The sequence below is a fragment of the Tetrao urogallus genome (genome assembly GCF_951394365.1).
Source record: "Tetrao urogallus genome assembly, chromosome: 1".
Classification (NCBI taxonomy): domain Eukaryota; kingdom Metazoa; phylum Chordata; class Aves; order Galliformes; family Phasianidae; genus Tetrao; species Tetrao urogallus.
In genome coordinates, this window is record NC_136813.1 from 129,927,584 (window position 1) to 129,948,475 (window position 20,892).

Below are 20,892 nucleotides of genomic sequence, written 5' to 3' on the forward strand. Positions count from 1 at the left end.
TAAATTTACTCCATAATGAGTTGTGAAGTCAGCTGGTAGAACGAGCACCAGGGTTGTGTTTTATTATTACTTCCCCCCCCCCCCCCATTTTTATTTATTTTCTTTTTAAGCAAAGAACAGAACCCTGAAATAAATTTCTGTACTGTCATTTGATGTTGCTGCTGGAAGCATTCACCCTGTGAGCAAACCCTGCATGACTGATCTTAAACATTAAGAGCACACCCACTAGATTCAGTATGTGAAAGCAGCTGGTATCATACCCACACAGTCTTGTACTTATGGAGGATTGCTGTGAGCAATTATTTTGCTTAAAATCTTCCACACATTTGAGCTCATTTTCCCATTTGATCTTTCACTGTGCCTAACACTTTTTATTTATTCATCTACGTTACATGCTAAGAGTTCTTTTGGTATGTCTACAAGTAACTTGCAATGCCTTCTACAGCAGCAAATAGTGGTTCAAAAGTTTAAGTACCAGTACAGTGCCATAGCACAATAACTATTCAACTATTTATTTAAAACAGTCAAGTTTAAAACAATTCCTCCTTAGCTTGCCAAAAAGTTACCAGCATCAATTTTCTAACTCAGACTGTTCCTCTAATTCCATGTGTATGTTCTGAAAGCCTAAAAGTTTAAGTTGTTGAACTTAAGACAGGACCTCTACTATACAATGATATTCCTGATGTTCCACCCATTTTATAAAGAAGCAAAAATTAGGCAAGTATAGAGCTAAAGAATGTTTGTATTTCTCTTTCAACTCTAGATATAAAACAAAACACAAACGTGAACATACTAAAAGTCTTCAGAGAAATAAATACATGCTTGTATTAAACGAATGCCTACAACAACAAAAAGACTGAAGGAATTGCTTATAGAAGTCTGGTTCTAGCTAAGAGAAAACTTCCAGCAACACAAAAGCAAACAACTTCAGGTACTAAGAAGAGTAGTGCCTAACAACAGGCCATAGGCAGCCAGTTAAGTTCTGGTAGACCAGTCCTTCTGCTCCTCTTGACAAGAGTAACAAATTTGGGAACAGTGCTTGCCAAAAATATGATTAAAGAAGTATACAGCTTTGCAGAAATATCTGATTACACACTGAGAACTAGCTACAATGGTAAATGCCTCATTTAACTGACACACTTTTGCCTTGGAGGGAATCATGTTTACCCTGAGAGAGAATGTTTTCTAAACAACAAATCAGTGATGACTGCTTCAAAAATACAAATCCATCCAGTATCAAAAACTGGAGAGGAAATGAAACAGAAAAACAAAGAAATTCTAGGACTAGAGAGGAACTGAGGTCTAGAGTTCTATCCTAAAGATCTAGAATGTTATTTTTGCATTAGTTTAGCAGAAGAGTAAGATGTAAAATATCTCCTACTTAGTAAATGTATATACGCTACTAGGAAGTTGTTCCATATAAAAAAAAAATTGAGCTAATATAATCTCAAAAATAGGTATTTATAAGCAAATGTAACTTTCCCATGACATTGACTACTGCAATATTCAGGTGTTCACACTAAACCACACAAACATAAACCACAGGAGGAACTTATGAAACAACTGCCTCTGTAATCTATAAAAGGGTTCATTTCAGTGACAAATGAACCACACAGTCAGATAGTTTATAAGCATACATGGACAGGGCAGGTAAACCCACAAAGAACTTAAAATGGAAGCACAGCAGCTCATTCACAGCAGAACACAGCTTTTAAATCAAAGGACAGTGTTACCGGCACCACAAAAAGAGGGAATTAAACCCACAATGGGCAACTACATAAAATGAATTCATTTGCAGGCAAAAGGTAGGCAGGAAGGGGACTTATCCTTCAACTGAATAGACCTGCCAAAGGCAGCTTTATGCTTCAGTCAATTCCCAACTGCTTTCCAATTTAATATTTTTGTCCCTTCTTTGACTAGAGATGAAGGAACACAGCAACCTGCCATATATTAATCTCCAATCTTCATTAAACAATTACAGCTTTCTCATATCTTTGCAAAAGTAAATTTTCTCTGCATTTTATCATCACCTCCCTAGATAACATCCTTTGCCTTTCTTAAAACCGTCCTGACCAGTTCTTCAGACAACAGCACCAAGCTGTCATTTGCACTACCTTCTAAGCAAAGTCCTCACAAATTCTGGTGTTTATTTATTAACAAAAGAGTGAATGACTTGGCATTTTTCACTGAGTCCTCTAAATTGATAATGATTCCTTCCTTTAAACTATAACTCCAGTGTAACCTTACAAAGCAACAGATTTTTTTTTTTTTTTATTAATTTAGGGTTTTTTTATTGAGATAATCAAGAACAAGGTCTTCAATACAACTCTAAAGTGAAAAACTCTGCTTCTGCTAGAAATCTGAGGAATTAAGATTTACAAGAACAGCTAAATGCAAAAACATTTTGTTCTTGAACTGACATAAAGCAACAACTGATCCTGTTGAGTGTTATTTCTTAAGTGATTTTTTTATCAGACAGATTTCAAAAGCTTGAAAAAGTAAGAATCAAGGAAGAAATGAAACTAGATAACTAACAGGTTATCATAATCACATCATGTGGGCTCTGAGGACTATACTCATCATAAATGAATTGGGCAACAAAAGAGTTTTACTAAAATTCACACCACAATTATCTTCCATCCAAAGCTCCCAGGAACAGATTTGAAAATATGAAGATAAAATACAAACAGAAACACTGAAGACAATGGTAGGGAAAAAAAGGAAATGGCACACTTCGAGCCACAACAATAAACTACTGCAATCCTAGCCTACGCTTTATTCTTTCCCCAAGTGTGACCAGGCAAAACTAGCTGGGGAAATAATCCACACTTAACACAAGATGTTTATTATGAGAACCAACTGTTTGAAACTGGAGGGCTTTAGCTTTAAAGAGGCTAGCCAAAAAAATAAAAAATATATATATATTTTTAAAAAAAAAAAAAAAAAAAAAAAACACTGGGATGTTAGTTTTACTCACTGGGCTAGATAACTCTCCCAAGATTCAAGAAGTACTCTTTTTTCCTGACGTATGTTCTTCTCTTTTAAACTCAATACCTCTAAATTTAGTTTCTTTGATCTGTAACAAGCAAGTGTTGAAACCTAGTGGAAGACTTCTCTATAAGACAGAAACCTGCCACTGCACTCTAACGTACATCCTTAGTTCTAAAATGAGAAGAAAGAAGGTAAAAGTTTCCCCCAATTACTCATTTTCAAGTTGATTCAAGGATTTGCAATTATGATTAGATCAGTTACTGGAACAATCATACTTGAAATCTTCTTTCAGAGATCTATGATCCTTACGCTATGATTCCAAGAGCATGCTAACTTAATTCCTTTGAACAAAGAAAACAATCAACTCAAGAACAGAATTTCCTTCCTGCCGTCCACTCTGAGAGAAATCTTCAGACTAAATTAAGCAGTTTGGAAGGGGAAAAAATTAATAAATATATATATAATATCTTTTTTAAAAAAAAAAAAAAAAAAACGCTTTCACCTGCACTGAACTATTTTTACTCTCTAGGTTTTGAGTATAGTTTTTTGCTATAGCTACTATAAGAAGCTATGCAGAAGCAGTAACTTCTTAAAGAGGTCACTGTAACAGAAAAGTACTTTTTAGTAATAAAACTGCCCTAAAATTAAAAAAAAAGTAGATGATGTTATGCGAGAAGACAGAAAAAAAGAAGTGGAGAAGCAGTGACTAAAACTTGATGGGTTGGAGCAAGGAAGGGGAAGGGAGGTATAAAATGCTACCTAGATTTAATAAATGAAAAAACCACCCTCATTCAGTTTTCAAATCCTAGATGGAAGAACTTCAATCTGAAGTAGTGTGGGTGAGACTTACCATCAAGTGATCCAGGACTGACAGCTATGAACTGCCCCAACTGTATCCATAAGAGGATGAAGCAACTCATTAATAACGGATTGGTGGATATGGGAATGATAAACATTACTATACCTAGAAATGCAGGTACAGATTAGGGGGAAAAAGAAAGAGAAAGTTAGAAAATACTATGCAGGAAATACAGTCAGCTCAACGGTCCTGCATTCCTGACTTCCATATTATTCTCAGAGAAGTTAACCACACACAGACACTGATTGTTTCAACTGAATATTGTTAACAAAAACAGCTCATTCAAGCACAGAATGTGCACCATCAGGCATCATCCAAAGTGTTAAGCACAAGGCAAAGCATCTCACTGTTACACTGTAAACAGCTCAACTTGGAAAAGCACAAGAAACTGAATGAAAGCATTATTTTACTTCAGATTACCCTACCATTTTCAGGTTAAAAAGAACAGGGACAGAGCAGCAATAACAATATCTTCATTTGTGCTTCATAAGAGAACAGAATCTTTGGGCACTATCATGTCAAAAGTGCAAGTTTACCTCACTTGATAAGTTTTAACAAGTCTTCCTGTGACAGCATTTTTCAATTAATGCATTATGTAAGGAAAAATGAATAGGATTGCTCTTAAAATAAAGCATAATATACCTTGCTATGAACCTTACCTTGAAAGGTTTGTCCCCACTGTGTGTCAGCATATGTCTCTGCAACCAACTTTGACTTGTTGAAGGTGTATTATATACTTTGCAACCTTTCCACAAGCAAACAAACACCTGATAAAGTAAAAATGTGGTCAGATTACACAAGTCAAAGAAAACAGTAGAAAGAATTAGCAAAGAAGCCTGCTTTCACAATTCAAATTAGTTCAAAGAATTTTAAACCAACCAGTTATTCTGCAACATAATTCTCACCTCACCAAGGCAAAAACAACTGAAACCACAAGTATTCAAAAATAAAACATAAAAGCCAGGCGATCCTGCAGACAAACACAATTAAGAGCCACAGCTTGCACCTGCACTTTGTATCAGTGTCACCCAAGTACTGAGATATAAAATTCTGTATGATGAAATTTACATTTTCTGGATAGCAAAAATATAAATGATAAAATGATTTCATCTTATAAGCAAGAAATAACTTCATTCTTTAAGAAGGCAAAGTTGAAGTCTTAATTAAAACCCAGTTGTTTAAATATAAGTTTTATACTATAGAATACTGGATAACCCTAGTTAAGGTTTTAAGTTCACTTCCTGATGAATAAAATTAAAATCTTCCATAGGATTTAAAATCTATGGGTGTTTAGCTATTTCCATGTACAGATTAGTCACACGCACAATAGTGCATTAAAGGGAGTAGAACTTACTCATGCTGCTTTTCTCTCTCTCCTCTCATTGTGTCTATCTATAACCTAGAGAATAAAAAAGCTCAATGAACTTGGCTTTCATCAGAAATTCCTCAACAAGTCTGTGTGTGAAGGGAGGTACAGCCCCAATTTTTAGCAGCAGAATACAGTCCCCAGGAATAGCATTGTCCAAAATACTTTCAGAATACCTTTCAGAACTGCAAGCAACTAATTGGATTTGAGTTTCTTGTTCCCTTTCAGAGATTAAAAAACTGAACCTTCAAAAGACTGTACTTTCAAAACAAAAGCATAGCCAGAGGAGTGCTATGTGCTTGCTATGTAACATACAGATACCCCAGCTTACGAATGCAAAGCTGGAAAACCTTGTATGCCTATGTGACTGATCAAGGTCTACTGACCCATGAGGCCTAACTTTCTGATGTTTTGGTGTCTGCTGCTTTTGAGCTTTAAGGTCTCCCTGTAGGCACTGGAATTTTCAGATTCCTGGAACTGAAACAGTTACTTCATTGTCCCAGTATCTCCATCATCAACTGCAGAGCATCCAGGAAGGAACTACTATGAAACAACAGGTTGTTGAAACGCAGTCTCTGCAGAAAACATGCACTTGGTTTTACAGCAATGCACAAGAAGCTCCAGCAAGGCCTTTTGGGAACGTGTCCGAAGGCTGTATCCAAAATATTTCTAACAAAACATTTTAGGGAGGTAAAACTATTATTCCATTAGTGTATCCCTGGGCATTCATGATTCTATATGGAGTGGAAGCGTTATCTTAGTATTAGCTTAGAAAAAAATATATACATTACAACCATAAAAGCAACGTGATAAGCATGCTTAAAAGTTCCCAGTAAGCATTTACTACTACTTTTCTTCAAGTTTATAGTCACTGAGCTGATTAAGTTTTGAAAACCAATGAAACCCCCAAGAACATGCACCACTTAACCGCCTCACCAGCAGATGGCGAACCAATCCTGGGAAGAAAACATCATTCTCCTGCCAGAGCATCCAGTGGAGAAACTTTACAGCAAATAAATCAACTCCACCGGGGGGAATAAAACAAGTGCGAACTGAACACAGTAATCAGGCACACAGCGTTACCTACAGCTGTCTCTTTCAAAAAGATGAATACAGTGGCATTTTCTAAGTAAAAATATCCACAAATCACACCACACTGAACATAAACACACAAATACAGCACAGAACACTTTTCAGGATTTTCAATCTCTTCTTGAGCAATGAAAAGGGGTCACGGGTGGGACAAAGGTCACCAAAGATGCATTTACATGAAATTCCACAGGATACGGATATATCTCATCCACTTAATTGTTTCATCCAGGACACACGTAATACTTTTGTAAACCTACAAATAGAATTACAAAGTCTATCTTATGGGTGACTAAGAAGTTGGCACATCGGTCAGATGATTCTGCCTGGAGTTTGGACTGAAAAAAAGTCACTGAATATCAAGCTGAAAGTTCAGTCATAACAAATAACATTAGCTAAATGCAGCCAATGAGTCACAGCCACCACTGTGACCCAAAGTCAGAGTTAATATTACACCACTTGGAGATTATTTAAAACCTTAAAATTGTGAGACCTACCAAAACCACATCACTTAACCACGTATTAAACTGAAATACGTACTTCAATTTAAAAAAAATACTAGATGCAGTTACATTGAAGATGTAAGACCTGCCGTCAGTACAAACAGAACTGTTTTGCTAAGACCTGTACTCCCAAAACAACCCATCTTACTTCTGTCTTATATTTATCCATACATATTTTATTACTAACAGGACTCCCATTTGTAAAAATAATCAAGATGTGACTTAGCCTGAGTTAACATGCAGCAACACATACACTAGAAGTTCCAAGAAAATTAATTCCAAGTATTTCTATATAAACCAGCATTTCAGGCTGCTGAGAAGTTACTAAATCTATTAAAAATTCAATAGATTCAATTATTTTATTAAGAACATATTTTCTTAAAGCTACCCATTCAAACAAAACCATAGAATGGAAAAACAGAGCGAATTGTGTAGAACACAACAGCTCAATACCCAATGCCACATTGCTGAGGGCCTAACCTCAGTTGTCACTAGCTACAGAATAGATATTTTATAACATAAAATTACTACTGTCATTAAGAAGTGCAATATCAGTAACTAAGGAAGAAAAGAAAGAACACAAACCCCTCCTCGCTGACCATCCACATGTATGGAGCGAATATGATCTGCCAAATCCGGGCTGGAGCTGAAGCAAGCGTGGCAGTGATCCCAGCAACAGTTATAAGCAATGCTTTTTGCAGAGGAGGCAGGACCTCCTTGTCCATTCATCATCACCGGAGTTGAACGTCCACTGGAAATTGTGCTGTCTACATCCATAATAGTGCTGCTTATGCTGTAAGAAGAAAGTTCGTGTTTGTTACAAACTTTATTTGTTCCATTAACCTTTACGGCACTGCATCAGATTCATTTAGGTCAAAAAGGATATCTTACACGTTTATTTATTATGGTTCATCATCTTGAACAAAGCATTTAGTCAGAAAATAGCCACTATCACTGTACTGCATAACTTATAGACAGCAGCAACAAAAGAGAGGGCCGGAAAGTTCTTCCCCACTCAATAACTTGCCAGAAAATCTTGTGTGGTTGCAGCTACTTCTAAGCCACATCACTCACTCCTTATTTTTACTCAGGGGATGAGGGGAAAGCATGTGTGGTCAGACCAGAGATGTATCTACACCTATAACCACAAATGACCCTGAAGTTTTACAGGATGCTGAAGACTCCCACACTTAATTATTTGGTCTGGTAGTCTGCACGTCTATCAGATGCGTTGAGTAAATTAATGATTTGACCTTGTTTTGGGTTATTGGTTTGGCAGCTTTTTTTTTTTTTTTAGGGGATGTGGGGAAGGCTGGGGAAGTAGTTTGCAAACACGTTAGCAGCAACTGTAGGAACATGGACAGCAGGGTCACTTTTTATCGGATGGTCTGTTATGTGTCATGACAGATACAGAGCCGAGAATGAAACTGGACCAGAAAAAAAAACACCTGAAGTGCTCTTTCCATGTTAGAGGTAGACGGATGATGCTTCTGGATAAAAATTAAATAGCTACAGACATGCCTTTTTTTTAACCTAGTAAACAGACTCATTACCTTTTAGAACCCTTCATGTTTGCCTTCCATAAAGCCACAGAATTAGAGGACAGCTCATCTTTGAAAGGATCTCAGGGAGCTACTTAGTCAAATTCCCTGCTCAAATACAAGCAAGTAAGATTGCTCGTGGCCTTCTACAATTAGCTTTTTAATGGGTATTTTCAAAGCCTGAAGTTTCTGCTACCTTTCTAAAATGTTTTTCCAACATCTGATTAACCCCACTGTGGAAAAAGTGAATAATTTCCTAACATCTCATCAGATTCCCTAGTGTTGCAACTTCAGTCTGTTGCCATCTTCTTCGCTTTACAGTTGACAACTCCAGCTTCTCCTTTGCTATACATTCCTTATCAGTAATAAAACAGCAATAACCCTCCCATTCTTATTCTAAAACTGAAGAAACCCAACCTCTCAGCCTCTCCATGCACAGCATTTACTTCAGCTTTCTAACCAGCTTGGGGCACTCCACTGGATGCACTCCAGTACATCACTATCTTGGAGGCATCTGCTCAAATAGAGCAATCCAGATGCAGTTTCAAATGTGCCAGGTAAAGTGGAAGAACTGCTTCTGTTGACCTAATAGATGCACCTTCTCTAGTACAGCCTAGTACCTGGCACTGATATTTACTTCAGTGTCTTTCCATAAGTCCTTACTCAGTCTTCTGAGTAAAATGCAAGGAAAAAATAAAAAATCAAATGGCATTACTTTAAAAGAAATGTTGTTCCACATTTCCGATGCCACACTCACTACATATTTTGACATGGATGAAACAAAAACTGCACCATTATTCAAAATTAGAAGATATTACCAGCACATCTGTTCTTTTGCTTTAAAATAATTTCACAGAATGGTCCAGGTTGGAAGGGACCTCAAGGATCATGAATCTCCAACCTCCCCTGCCACAGGCAGGGCTACCAACCTCCACATTTAATACTAGACCAGGCTGCCCAGGGCCCCATCCAACCTGGCCTAGGAAACTCATTTCATCATACCTCCTTTTTCCTTTAATCACTGCTAGCTAGCATCTTTTTCCCGATTTCAAAATTCTAATTTCCCTTATTTGTATTTTTCCCCTCCTCAACCATAGGCATTTCATCACATTTGTCAATATCAAATGTCATGCTTTAGTTATAACAGACTCCCTTTAGAAAGCTTTCCAGTTAGAACATATCCTGAGCAATTCCTTTAGGAAAAAAAAAAAAAAAAAAAAAAAAAAAAAGACCTAACCCCTTACAAGGTATGCCTTCTCCCCATGAAAGCCACACTGGTTTCTTTCCGCTACATGACATTTTTCCACATGCCCATTATTTATTTGTTCCTTTTTCTATATCCTGAAAATGTACAGCTTTCCATGCCCCACATCTCACCCCATCTTCTTTCTTCCGTACACATAGTAACCTTGGTTCCTTTCATAACACAGGCTCACAGTGATAAAGCAAAAGTGGCCAACAGAAGCTTACAGATACAGTTTTGAACCTGTTCCATGTTTCTGTCTTTTCTCATAAGTCTAATTTATAATCACCAGAACGTTCCAAAAATTCAACTAGAGCTGACTTGAACCTACAGGCTCAACAATGCTAAGAGTCTCTAACTACAAAATACTAGTAACAGCTGTTAGCATCCCTCTAGGAAGATAACAAAGTTTGAAGTATAAAGTACGTTGCAAGCAATCACATTTCTCCCCCAATGCCAGGTCTGTAACAGATGTACCAGGAGACCGACATTTCCACCTTCCTTATCTGGTACCTATGCCAAAAGTTATTCCTGAAAGTAAAATCTGTAAAATCAGGTTACGAAAGCAAAAACTACTGACAGCCCGCAGTCTGCCCTTGTGGTTAAGACCACCAATGGTATCCTGGGGTGGATTAAAAAGAGCATGTCCAGCAGGTTGAGGGAGGTGATCGTCCTCCTTACTCTGTTTAAGTGTGGCCACATCTGGAGTACTGTGTTCAGTTCTGGGCTCTTCAGGTCAAGAAGACAGGGAACTTCTAGAGAGAGTCCAGTGGAGGACCACAGAGGTTATGAGGGGTCCGGAGCATGTCCTCAGGAGGAAAAGCTGCAAGACCTGGGGCTATATTCAGCCTGGAGATAGGCAGGAATGCAGTGCATGGGGCCAGGCTCTTTTTGAAGGTGCCCAACAACAGAACAAAGGGCAAGGGGCACAAACTGGAACACAGACAGTTCAATCAGAACATGAGGAAAAACTTCTTTACTGTGAGGATGACAAGAGCACTCTAACAAGCTGCCCAGAGCAGTTGTGGAGTCTCCTCCTCTGGATACACTCAAAACCCATTTGGACACTTTCCTGTGCAACCTATGGTAGGGAAGTTGCTTTAGCAGAAGTGTTGTACTGGAAGATCTCCAGAGGTCCCTTCCAATCCCCTATGACTCTGTGAAGAAAAATAAGGTTACTTAATAACATACCTTTCCTCCAATACACCCAAGTTCTGGAGTTATCCTAAAAATTTTCTCAAAATCAGCATTCAGAAATAGTTTTGAATACGTATGAGATGGCACATAGCCTGACCAATTCTGAATATAGTACTGTGACATTGACCTGTGGTTCCAACAGGGAGTTGCTTAATTAAGGACAGCAAAGCACTACAGGTGCCCTATTAATGCAATAGCTTCTTCAGATCATTTCAAGCGGACAAATAACCCTAACTTTATCATGGTTGACAGGTACTAAAGTATGGAGTTTTATCCATGTTTTAAACAGGAGCTAAAGCTTCCAAGATTTGTACAGTCGAGTCCATTTTTCTATACCCACTGCAAGCATTAGGACCATTCTCAAAAACACTACACACAGGCATTGCCAAACACTTGTCTAAGAAGGGGTATGGACCTGATAACCAGGACAGACCAACGATTATTCAGCATGGTTCTCTCAAAAGTTCACTGCTTCTAAAGCCTGGTCTGAAAGGTGAAAATAACAAGAAACACAACCCAGTGCAAATTCTATGAAGGACAAAGTATGCACATCTGCATACATGTGTTTGGTTGCACAAGCATGCAATCTGAAGAATTTCGCTAAGCTGTAACACAAAAATTAATTGAGCAACCTACAGCATGAGACAGCTACTGATGTTGTAAGTGCAATGCAACAAACACAGACTTGACAATACAAAACCACAGGTCTCTTCATTTTTACAGATCAGGAAATGCAAATTAAAGGGTTTTTTTTTGTTTGTTTGTTTTGTTTTTTTTTTTTAAATCTTCAAAATGCTATTCTACTTGTAGAAAACTATCCTCACTTCTGAAGAAAAATATGCAAGAGCTGGAACTAGTGATACTGATCCAGCCAAAGGTACTATGATAAATAGGTGTTAGTTAGGTTAATGACACAAGAAATCAGCAACACTTAGAAAGCTAATCTGATTGTAATACTTAATGTTGCTTTGTTTAGCTCTAATAGCCTAAGTGCTTGCTAAAGGCTAACAGATTAGAATTACATCCCTGGAGGTATTTAAGACAGGTGTGGACATGACACTAAGGGACATATTTTAGTGGTGGGACTTGCTAAATCAGGTTGACCATTGGACTTGATGATTTTGAAGGTCTTTCCCAACCTAGATTATTCAATGGCTGCTATCAAAATTAAGTATTAGAAGAACTGGGACAAAAAGAAGGTTGCCCATAGCATTTCAAAACAAGTAGCATATAGAATTTCTTGGAAGTTTATCTTCAAGTGTTACATTGGACTACAGTTCTTCAGTGTGTGCAAGACAAAGTAAAAAGGAACTGAAATCCAGCTTGGTGATAGTAGGTCAGTACTTCATTTAACAGAAGTCATTCCCTTCTTCTAGCCTGCATAACTAAGACATTAAAAGTATAGATGAATAGTGCTGTAACAGGGCCTTAACAGCTTAATTGCTTAAAAACAAAATCATCAGGGTCACACAATAAGGGATCATTTTCTGGTTGTTCTCTCAACAAGCTCCCCTAAAAAGCAAGAAACACTGCTCTGACATGCCTTTTCTAAAAATAACCAAGTAAAAAAACCCTCAAATAGACTTTTTATTTTGTACCTCCAAAAGCAATCAATTTTAGGTTATCAGCTGCCTAACAGTACTCCAATAATTAAAAAAAAAAAAACCCTCAAACTTTTATTCCATCTCGCTTAGTGAGTTCTGGGTCAGTCAGGAGAGACAATGAAGAGAATCAATGAAAGACCAGCAACATCTTTCCTCTCTGGCATGCTTTGTACAGCAGAAGTACATGCACATTTTGTCTAGTAGGCCAAACATTGAGAAAATATCAAGAAGCTTTTCAAATAAAGTTTGTAGATACATCACATCAGGGAAACACTGACTTGGAAGACCACTTGACTTTCAATTGCTATTTCAAGATCAAGGAGAAAAACGATGATGGGTTTCGTAAACAGAACTGTGGCTGCTGCTTAAGTCTATGAAGATTCAATTGCAACATTTTTTCCTCAGCCTGCTGATTTACCTACTATTTACTGGGATCTCAGAAAGGGCATGAGAGCAATGTGTGCCTGCACATATTCCACCTTTTTGCCTAGCCCGCTTTTGCCTAGCCCAGTAGAGTCCTGACATCAACCCAGTCCAAACAGGGCTGGACTACTACAGCAGCGTCTGTGTATCTTTCAACCCCTGAATAGGGCTTTCCAATCCAATCTGACCTTGGATCACGCTGTGTAGAAAAAGTTCCATAACAAAAGGGAAGGTAGTAGTGGTAAGTACATCTCCTTCTGCACCACATTGTTTTTGCTCTCTCCTTTAATATCCACAGAACGTGTAAGTGAGAGCGTAATAATATGCATCAGAGAGAACAGCGCAAAGTAAAGAAGGAAGACATTCTGGTAAACTAAAGGTAAAGAAAAGATATTGAAACAAACAGTAGCTAAGAAATTGAAAACAATTTTTTCCCAGTTCTTTTTTTCTCCCCTCTAAGTCCTTTCTCCTCAGCCGCGAGATCTGTTTAAATCCTGACTGCCACTATCAAAGCAGAATGACACTAGTTCAACTTAAGCGCTTGTGGCATTCCCCTATTGCTAGTGACAGACAGGTCTGGGTTTGCTCCCGAGCTGTAAGCAGGCTTCAGCTCCATTGTAATGGATCTATAGACCATAGCCTGATGAAGAACATTAGACATTTGAGTTTCAGAGAGTTCAACTCAGGGGTCATCCCTAACAATAGAGCATCAAAAACAGTCACTGCTGGAGAGAGCCTGCATACACAATAGCTGTTTTTAAGAAGCATCGTTCAAAAGACTGACTAATTACTAAAATTTAAAACTGTTACAGCGAGCACAACATAGTCTTCCAGACTGTTTTTCCCTACTTTCATCCTAATCCAAGCACCAGAATGAACCGTAAGTTAAAATCACAGCCCTAGGGGCAAGAACTGAATGCTGTTCCAAATCGCCTCTCTACACCAACACCTAATTTTACCAGTGCTGGCAAACAATGCCTTCCAGATGTACCAAGGTAGAACAGAAAGTACTGCATCTTCTCAGAAGAGCTGAACCTTTTTCCTTTATTATGGCCAGCAACTTGGAAACGAAACTGATATTTAAAGTGTATTCATTAAGCAACACAATTAACGTAAGCTTAACTAAAGGAATCGTTACCTCAACGGCACTGTTGGAGGTCTTATTTTTACATTTTAGCTGAAAATAATCATGCTGATAATGAGGATGTATTAAGACATTTATTTAAGCACCACTTTCATGTTAAAACGTTCATACCTGCACAATCTATGCTGAATGTGAATCAAATGCATCTAACTGATTAATTCAGTCCAAACCGTGTTTAGAAACAATCCTGAGACTGAAACATTAGCAATAATAAATAGAGCAGCAATTGTTAAAAACACACAAGGTTTCTTCTAGGATATCCAATGTTAGATTATTATTCTCCTTTAAGGATCTGAACAAAATTAAGCTATTCTTGGAATTGCATAAGTACAAGTATTTCCTTTTGAGGAGAAAAAAATAATCTCCAAATTCATCCCAATTTAAAATGCACATATTTCAAACCACATAACTTACCACATGCACATTTGGGCACTAACTGCTGTGTACAGTTAAATGCGAATGAAAATATAATGAGCCTGTGATTTAATGCACTACAAAAAATGGTGTATTGCACATCATTCCTGACACACACTTAGCTCTCTGAGTTGATTGATTTCCTCACAACTGCAAGTAATCCCTTCTATTGAATTTAATGAATGAAATGCCCCAATTTCTTCCCCCGCACCCCCCCCTTTTTTTTTTTTTTTTTTTTGGTTAATCTTTCAGAACAACAGACAGTAGGGGTTTAGAAATAGTATCAACAAAAAAAAAAACAGAAGCAGCAAGAACAGCATAACTGCATTTTCACTTTTCCATTAGCCACCGGGTACCAAGCACATGCACAAAAGCCCAATCAATTTACAACTATATTTTTAATGTCTGCTACCCATATTCCCCACAGACCTTAACTGAAGTAACCTTCCCTCAGGCAAAATTCAGACCTAACAGATGGGCCTTACACCAGGCCCTTGAGGGTCAACAAGCAGTTCTGTCTGATCAACAGGAGCTCATTGCAGAGTTACAGTACCTCCACTGAGAATGCTCAGCATCCAGTCCCCAGATGTTCAGTACGTAAGCAAAAAGGACCCAGATGATCGCAGCTAACATCAAGGGAAATGACTTTGATGGTTCCTATCATAAATAACCTCATCTTGCAACACAGTAATTTTAAAACCAACACACATTTCAGGGAACATACACTGCAGCATTGCTAAAACCAACACCACAGAGCAGCCATCAAGCCACGCTAAATGTGACCGATTCATCTTCTAAAATACGTAGTGCTGATCAAGTCGTAAAGCATCAAATCTACAGAAGATTGCCTCTGACTAGATGAAAGCATAATTAGCATTCAAGAATCCAAATACTACACATCTCATTGGAAGTAGGTGAATATTTTAAGGATAAAAAACACCCCGCTAATTTATTTAGCTTCACCAGCCTGTGAAATACCTTGTCATTTCTACAAGAAGCTTCAACTACTTTGTCCTGATCCATATGAAGGAAGCTTAAAGAGGATTGAACTGGAAAACTCAGAGGAGAAATATAAAAACAAACAAACAAACAAACAAAACCACTCAGAATAATGGAAACCAAATAGCAGAGGTTTCTTACAACAGCTTCAAGGGTTAAAACTTGGAATTCCAAAAGAAAAGCTTTTACAATGTGAAAGACCAAATCACAATTAGGTACTAATCCCAAAACAAAACAAACAGCATCAATCCGGATCATTCAATTACAAATGCCAAATCAAAACAAAACAAAAACTGAAAGGAAAAAAATTGAGGCTCTTAGTGACACATCAGAGCTCTACATCGCCTTCATGCTGCTAGGAAAAGTCAAGAGAGAAAAGGTTCACAAGCTTCCCAACCTTTCCAAAACAAGTAGAAGTCTGGGGCACAGAACAGACTGCACAGCAGCTTCTCTGCTTTTTTAAAGCCAACAAATTCAGACGTTATTTACATTATTTCCTACAGACTTCCTATATAATCAATATATTAGTGAAGACAAATCCTCACAAAGCTTGAAAACGAGCAAGTGATCAATCCTGAGCTCCTAACCTTGACAGAAAACTCAAGCAACTGTCTTAGGATTTTTTCCCTAACATATCTATCATTTCCAAACACAGGAGCAATGACACATTCCCAAGCAGCATCACGTGATTAACTCTTATTTCATCTTCTATTTTCAACAATAGGATGTGCAGATCACAGGTGCAAAAACTTGAAGCAGGAGACAACTTTAGAGGTACAAGTGACCTCAGTACTGCTCAAACGCCCCAAATTACTAAATTGGCCCTTGAGTCAGAAGCAAGTAAGAATAAATTCAAATGGCTTTGCATTAAGATTCAACTGTTGCTGACTTCCAAGGAATATTAAGTAAACTTCACTGCCAACCTCTTCACAGTGCTTATTCTATCAGAACATCAAAAATCAGGATTATCAGTATTCAGTAAAACACAGTGCTAAGCACAGCCATACACATGCGTCCAAGCAGACTTAGATTTCACTGTGTTATGATCTCCAAATGATTACGCCAAAAGTGAGATTGAAACAGTTCACAAAACGAGAGAATACCATGAGACAGAAGAATGGTGAACTTGAACACTCACCTGATCTTTTTTGTTCTCCTTCCTGTCTTTGGTGAGTTTGATGATTTACACAAGCAACGCATATGCTTCTACTACTAAGTTTCTAGAATTATCAATTTAATTCTCCAAATCGAACATTTGTGTTCCATAAACAAATCAGCTCCCCATACTTTACTGGACACACTTTGCAGCACAAAAATGCCATAAAACTATGGAGCTCCTATAACTATATTTTGTTTGTTTGCTCTTTCATTTATCCAGCAAGTAACCCAGAGACAATCTTCAAAGCAGACAGGAAATAGAGCTACCTGCATTTCTAACAAGTTTTTTGTTGTTGTTTTTAACTGTCTTTAAATAGAACACATCCAAGATAATTTCTTAACTGATAATCATCGGTTTATGAATTTAAGGAAACCTACTACCAGTAATAAAATACTAGTGCATGCACATAAATCACAATCAAAACAGACTGCAGAATGCTAAATGGCTAAAAAGAGAAGGATAGTCCTCATAGCAACAACAAATGAGAATGCATGGATGAAAACAACCCAGAACTAAGTGAAGTATAAGTCCATCAGTGTGCTTTAAGTCAGTATCTTCCACTCACACCTGTTTTAGCAACTCCTATCCACAAAGCCCACTGATAACCAGACAGCACAACTCCACAGCTGTTCAGAGGCAAGGAAAAAAAACCTAATCAACACACACACACACACACACACACACACACACACAAAAAAAAAAAAAAAAAAAAAAACAGTAGATGTCAGCAAAATTATTTTGTGAAAGTCAAGGGGAATTAACCTAGCAAGTAAGAGGTGCATTCTAAAAACACTAAAGATAGTAAAAGAAAAGCGTAGGACTTAGTGACATAGCATTTTCCAAAAGCACCTTCAGGGTCTTTCTACCTTTAAGTAAAAAGAAAACCATAAGGCAACTTCTGAACATGTGGAGGGGAATGGAAGGGAGGAGAAAGACAATAACCCAACCTGCGTGAGCTAAGAAAGCACTAACTCCCTTTGAAGCACTTGTCTCCTTAGTCATTTGGATGCTTTGACTTTTCTTCACTTCAACCTATACTTCACACACGTAAAGTTATTCTGACACAAATTTCTCATAAGGAAAAAAACCTAAGAAATGTTCTGTGCTGCTTTGGCTCACCTTGAGCACTGTGTGCAGTTTCATATGCCACAAAATAAGAAGGACATAAAATTATGAGAGAGCACCCAAAGGAGACCCAACCCAAGTTGGAGAAGGGTCTGGAAGGTAAGATGTGTGAGGAGCAGCTGAGGGCCCTGGGTTTTGCAGAGGAGCTGAGGGCAGGCCTGATGGCGGCTGCAGCTCCTCTCAGGGAATGGAGGGGCAGCGCTGAGCTCTGCTGTGTGACAGCGACAGGGCCCGAGGGAACGGCATGGAGCTGTCAGGGGAGGGCAGCTGGGGGTCAGGGGTACTGCCCCAGGCTGATGGAGTTCGAGGTGCATTTGGCCAGCGCTTTCAGATACAACGTTTGGATTTTGGATGGTGCTGTGCGGAGCTAGGACTTGGATTCAGTGATCCTTGTGAATCCCATCCAACCCAGGATATTCTGTGATTCTATACATCAATCCTACAAACAAGCCTGCAAAACTATTTATTGAACATCTGAATAGGTATATTGCTAAGAAATCAACCTAGGAGAAAATACATCAGTCAGGGAGAGAATCTTGTACAGCATGACAACTGGTAGTATTTAAAAACATATTTTGAAATTCTTCTTGAAGCAGTTGCTAATTTTAGAGTAAAACTGTTTCTAGATTAGGTGTAAATACCAAGAAAAGGGAACAGTATTGCAAACACTTCATTTTAACAGTATTAGACTGGGAGAAGGTAGAAAAGCTCTTCAAGACAGAAATCAAAGGAATTTAAAATAGCAAACATGTACAGGAAACAAAACACAGCTGAGAAAGTGTGTTATGAATCACCACCTCTCCAGAGCTGCTTCCACTCTCCTGGATCACCTACTTTGATTATTTAGATTGTCAGCCACGGAGTATTTGGGCTCATGCATTTACAGAACAAATCCAGGTTATCACCTGAGCTGCAGCATGCAGATCAACAAAAGCAAATACAGTGAGGAAACCTGGAATGCAAAATGTCAGAAGAGCAGTACGAAGTACAGCAGATTAAATATGCACGTTTTGTGATATGACAGCAACAAGTACATATGCAGAAGCATTACACATATCTAGAAATTGTAAGCGGCTGTATGTTAAAGATACAAGTAACACTTTCATTTCTAGGAAACCATTCATTTCCAACTTGATCATCTCCTTGGAGAGTTAGGAATTTAAATCTTTACCATAACACATTCAGTAGTTAAATGAGCTTTTTTTTATTTTATTTTATTTTTTTTAAAGTGTGCTTTCCACTTCTGAGAATGATATTTAATACTACATCTAATCAGTACTAGAAGTTAAAAGCCTTCAGGTACAACGTCAAAGAAATGCCACCAGTTGTTACCATAACGGCTTCATTTTCCCAGCCTCAGGATGGCTATTCCCACCCCAACCACAAAACTCGAAAAACAAGCATACATCAAAAGGAACAGAGAAAGAAAAAGGCCAAAACTCCCCTTCCTATTTCAGTTACCCGTCCTATGACAGGTCAGGTTTGACTTAGAGAAAGATATAGTCCGACACAGCAGCCTTCTGCACCAACTTCATACTTCACTGAAGGGCTGCTAACTGTCAAGTAATAATCAAGCATCGAAAGCAGAGAAACTAGAGAAGCAGAACTGCACTAACAGACTCAGTTCATAACAGAAAGATCTGAAGGTGTGATTCCGTTCTGTTGGACGCTGAATTAAGTACCACTTGTATAATTCATCTATGCTACAGTTTGGCATTCAAGTCAGCCTCAGGAAATCTACCCGTGATGTGACAGAAGTAGTTCTGTTTGAAACGAATAAAACTCACTTAAAATTCTCTGCTTACTGCTGGTAATTAAATTGTTTTCTTTGGGCTTTAAGATCTTTCATATTTGGAGCCTGAGTTACAAACACAACAAAATAAACTGTAACAATCAAAATGAGGACTTCACTGCAATTTTACAGGGGAACTGGTAATTTGCACAAGGTGCTGCAAGGAACAACATTAATAATAAGTACAGAGAGTCTTCATGCTGTACTCTTTAATTAAAGTACACTTACTAGCGTGACTATACATGGTGCACCCACGACTACATGACTTTCATGATGGTATCAAATCTTTTGCTTTTATATCACTATCACAGAACTCTGCATGTGCCCTAGGTAACACTCTGCTAATGAAAGCATCCATTAAAACCAATCAACTGAAGAAGTTTTGGAGAAGATATTTAAGACCTTACATTCTAGTATACAGAGAACTGAGGAATTAAGAAAACAGGGGGAAGAGGAGGGCGGAAGCAACACCATTTTGACTGAGAGGCTGCACATTTCTTTCCTTGATGATTTATTTTTCAGTTTTGCAAATCATAACCTGAGAAAGGCAAACTCCGCTTTAATGCACCGCAAAACAAATGGTAGATAGAAGGCATAATATGGAATGTTAATACTTCATTTTCTAAGACAAAAATATCTAAACACATCCATTTTCTAAGCATGAACAACTTCGGACACCAGGCACATAAAGCGATGAAAATGAACCAGTCTTGTAAAAAAAAAAAAAAAAAAAAAAAAAAAAAAAACCTGCAACTTTCAGAATTTTCTAGATCTGCCACTTAAGGAAAAAAAAAAAAAAAAAAAAAAAACAGAAAATGGAAGCCTTGCTATTTGCACAAGTAAGTTCCTTGCTCTCCTCTGTTTTCCACTGCTGCACGAGTTAGCAGAGTTTACATTCTCATCTATTTCAAGGATTCCCCACAGTTATTTGCTTCCTTTATGGCAGATACCGATTTCTCACTTCCTGCAGGCTTAGACCTCACATTTTCCTCAAGTTATTACACGTAATTCGTCTCCAAACATAACAAAAAGCACATCTCACTTTTCTCGCCTTGCAGGAAATCCCTCCAATGCTGCATCTGCTCCCTTCCAAGTCCCATCCACACTTTACACGCTGCAACAAATTTCTCTACCGTTGCCGTATCTCAACTGTGCTTATACTTATTCCCATACTGCTCTCTTCCACGTCAGCTTTGTATACTGCTCATTCCCCCACCACTGTTCTCTAAGTGAATGGCATTTTGGTTTTGTTATTAAAAAAAGGGTGTAAACATATTAAAGCTATTGGAAAGACATGTAGATCTGAGTAACACTGGCTACAATGGAATATTTTTACTTCATCACCCAGAAAGTCAGCTTCACCAATGGATGAGTAACTCCAGAAATGAATTATGTCACATCACTGCCAAATGGACGCTCAGGCTGCACGCAACACAGCTTAAA

The 20,892-nt window shown here is 38.0% G+C and overlaps 1 protein-coding gene across 1 annotated transcript in view; it reads right to left on the minus strand.

Moving 5' to 3' along the window:
* AEBP2 (AE binding protein 2) overlaps positions 1–20,892 on the minus strand; it is a gene marked incomplete at both ends in the record, with an annotated part of 47,906 nt that overhangs the window by 21,207 nt on the left and 5,807 nt on the right. Inside the window, 2 exons of the mRNA XM_079549604.1 lie at positions 4,510–4,617; positions 7,394–7,601. Coding sequence (XP_079405730.1) covers positions 4,510–4,617; positions 7,394–7,601 — 316 coding nt within the window. The remainder of the gene's footprint in view (positions 1–4,509; positions 4,618–7,393; positions 7,602–20,892) is intronic.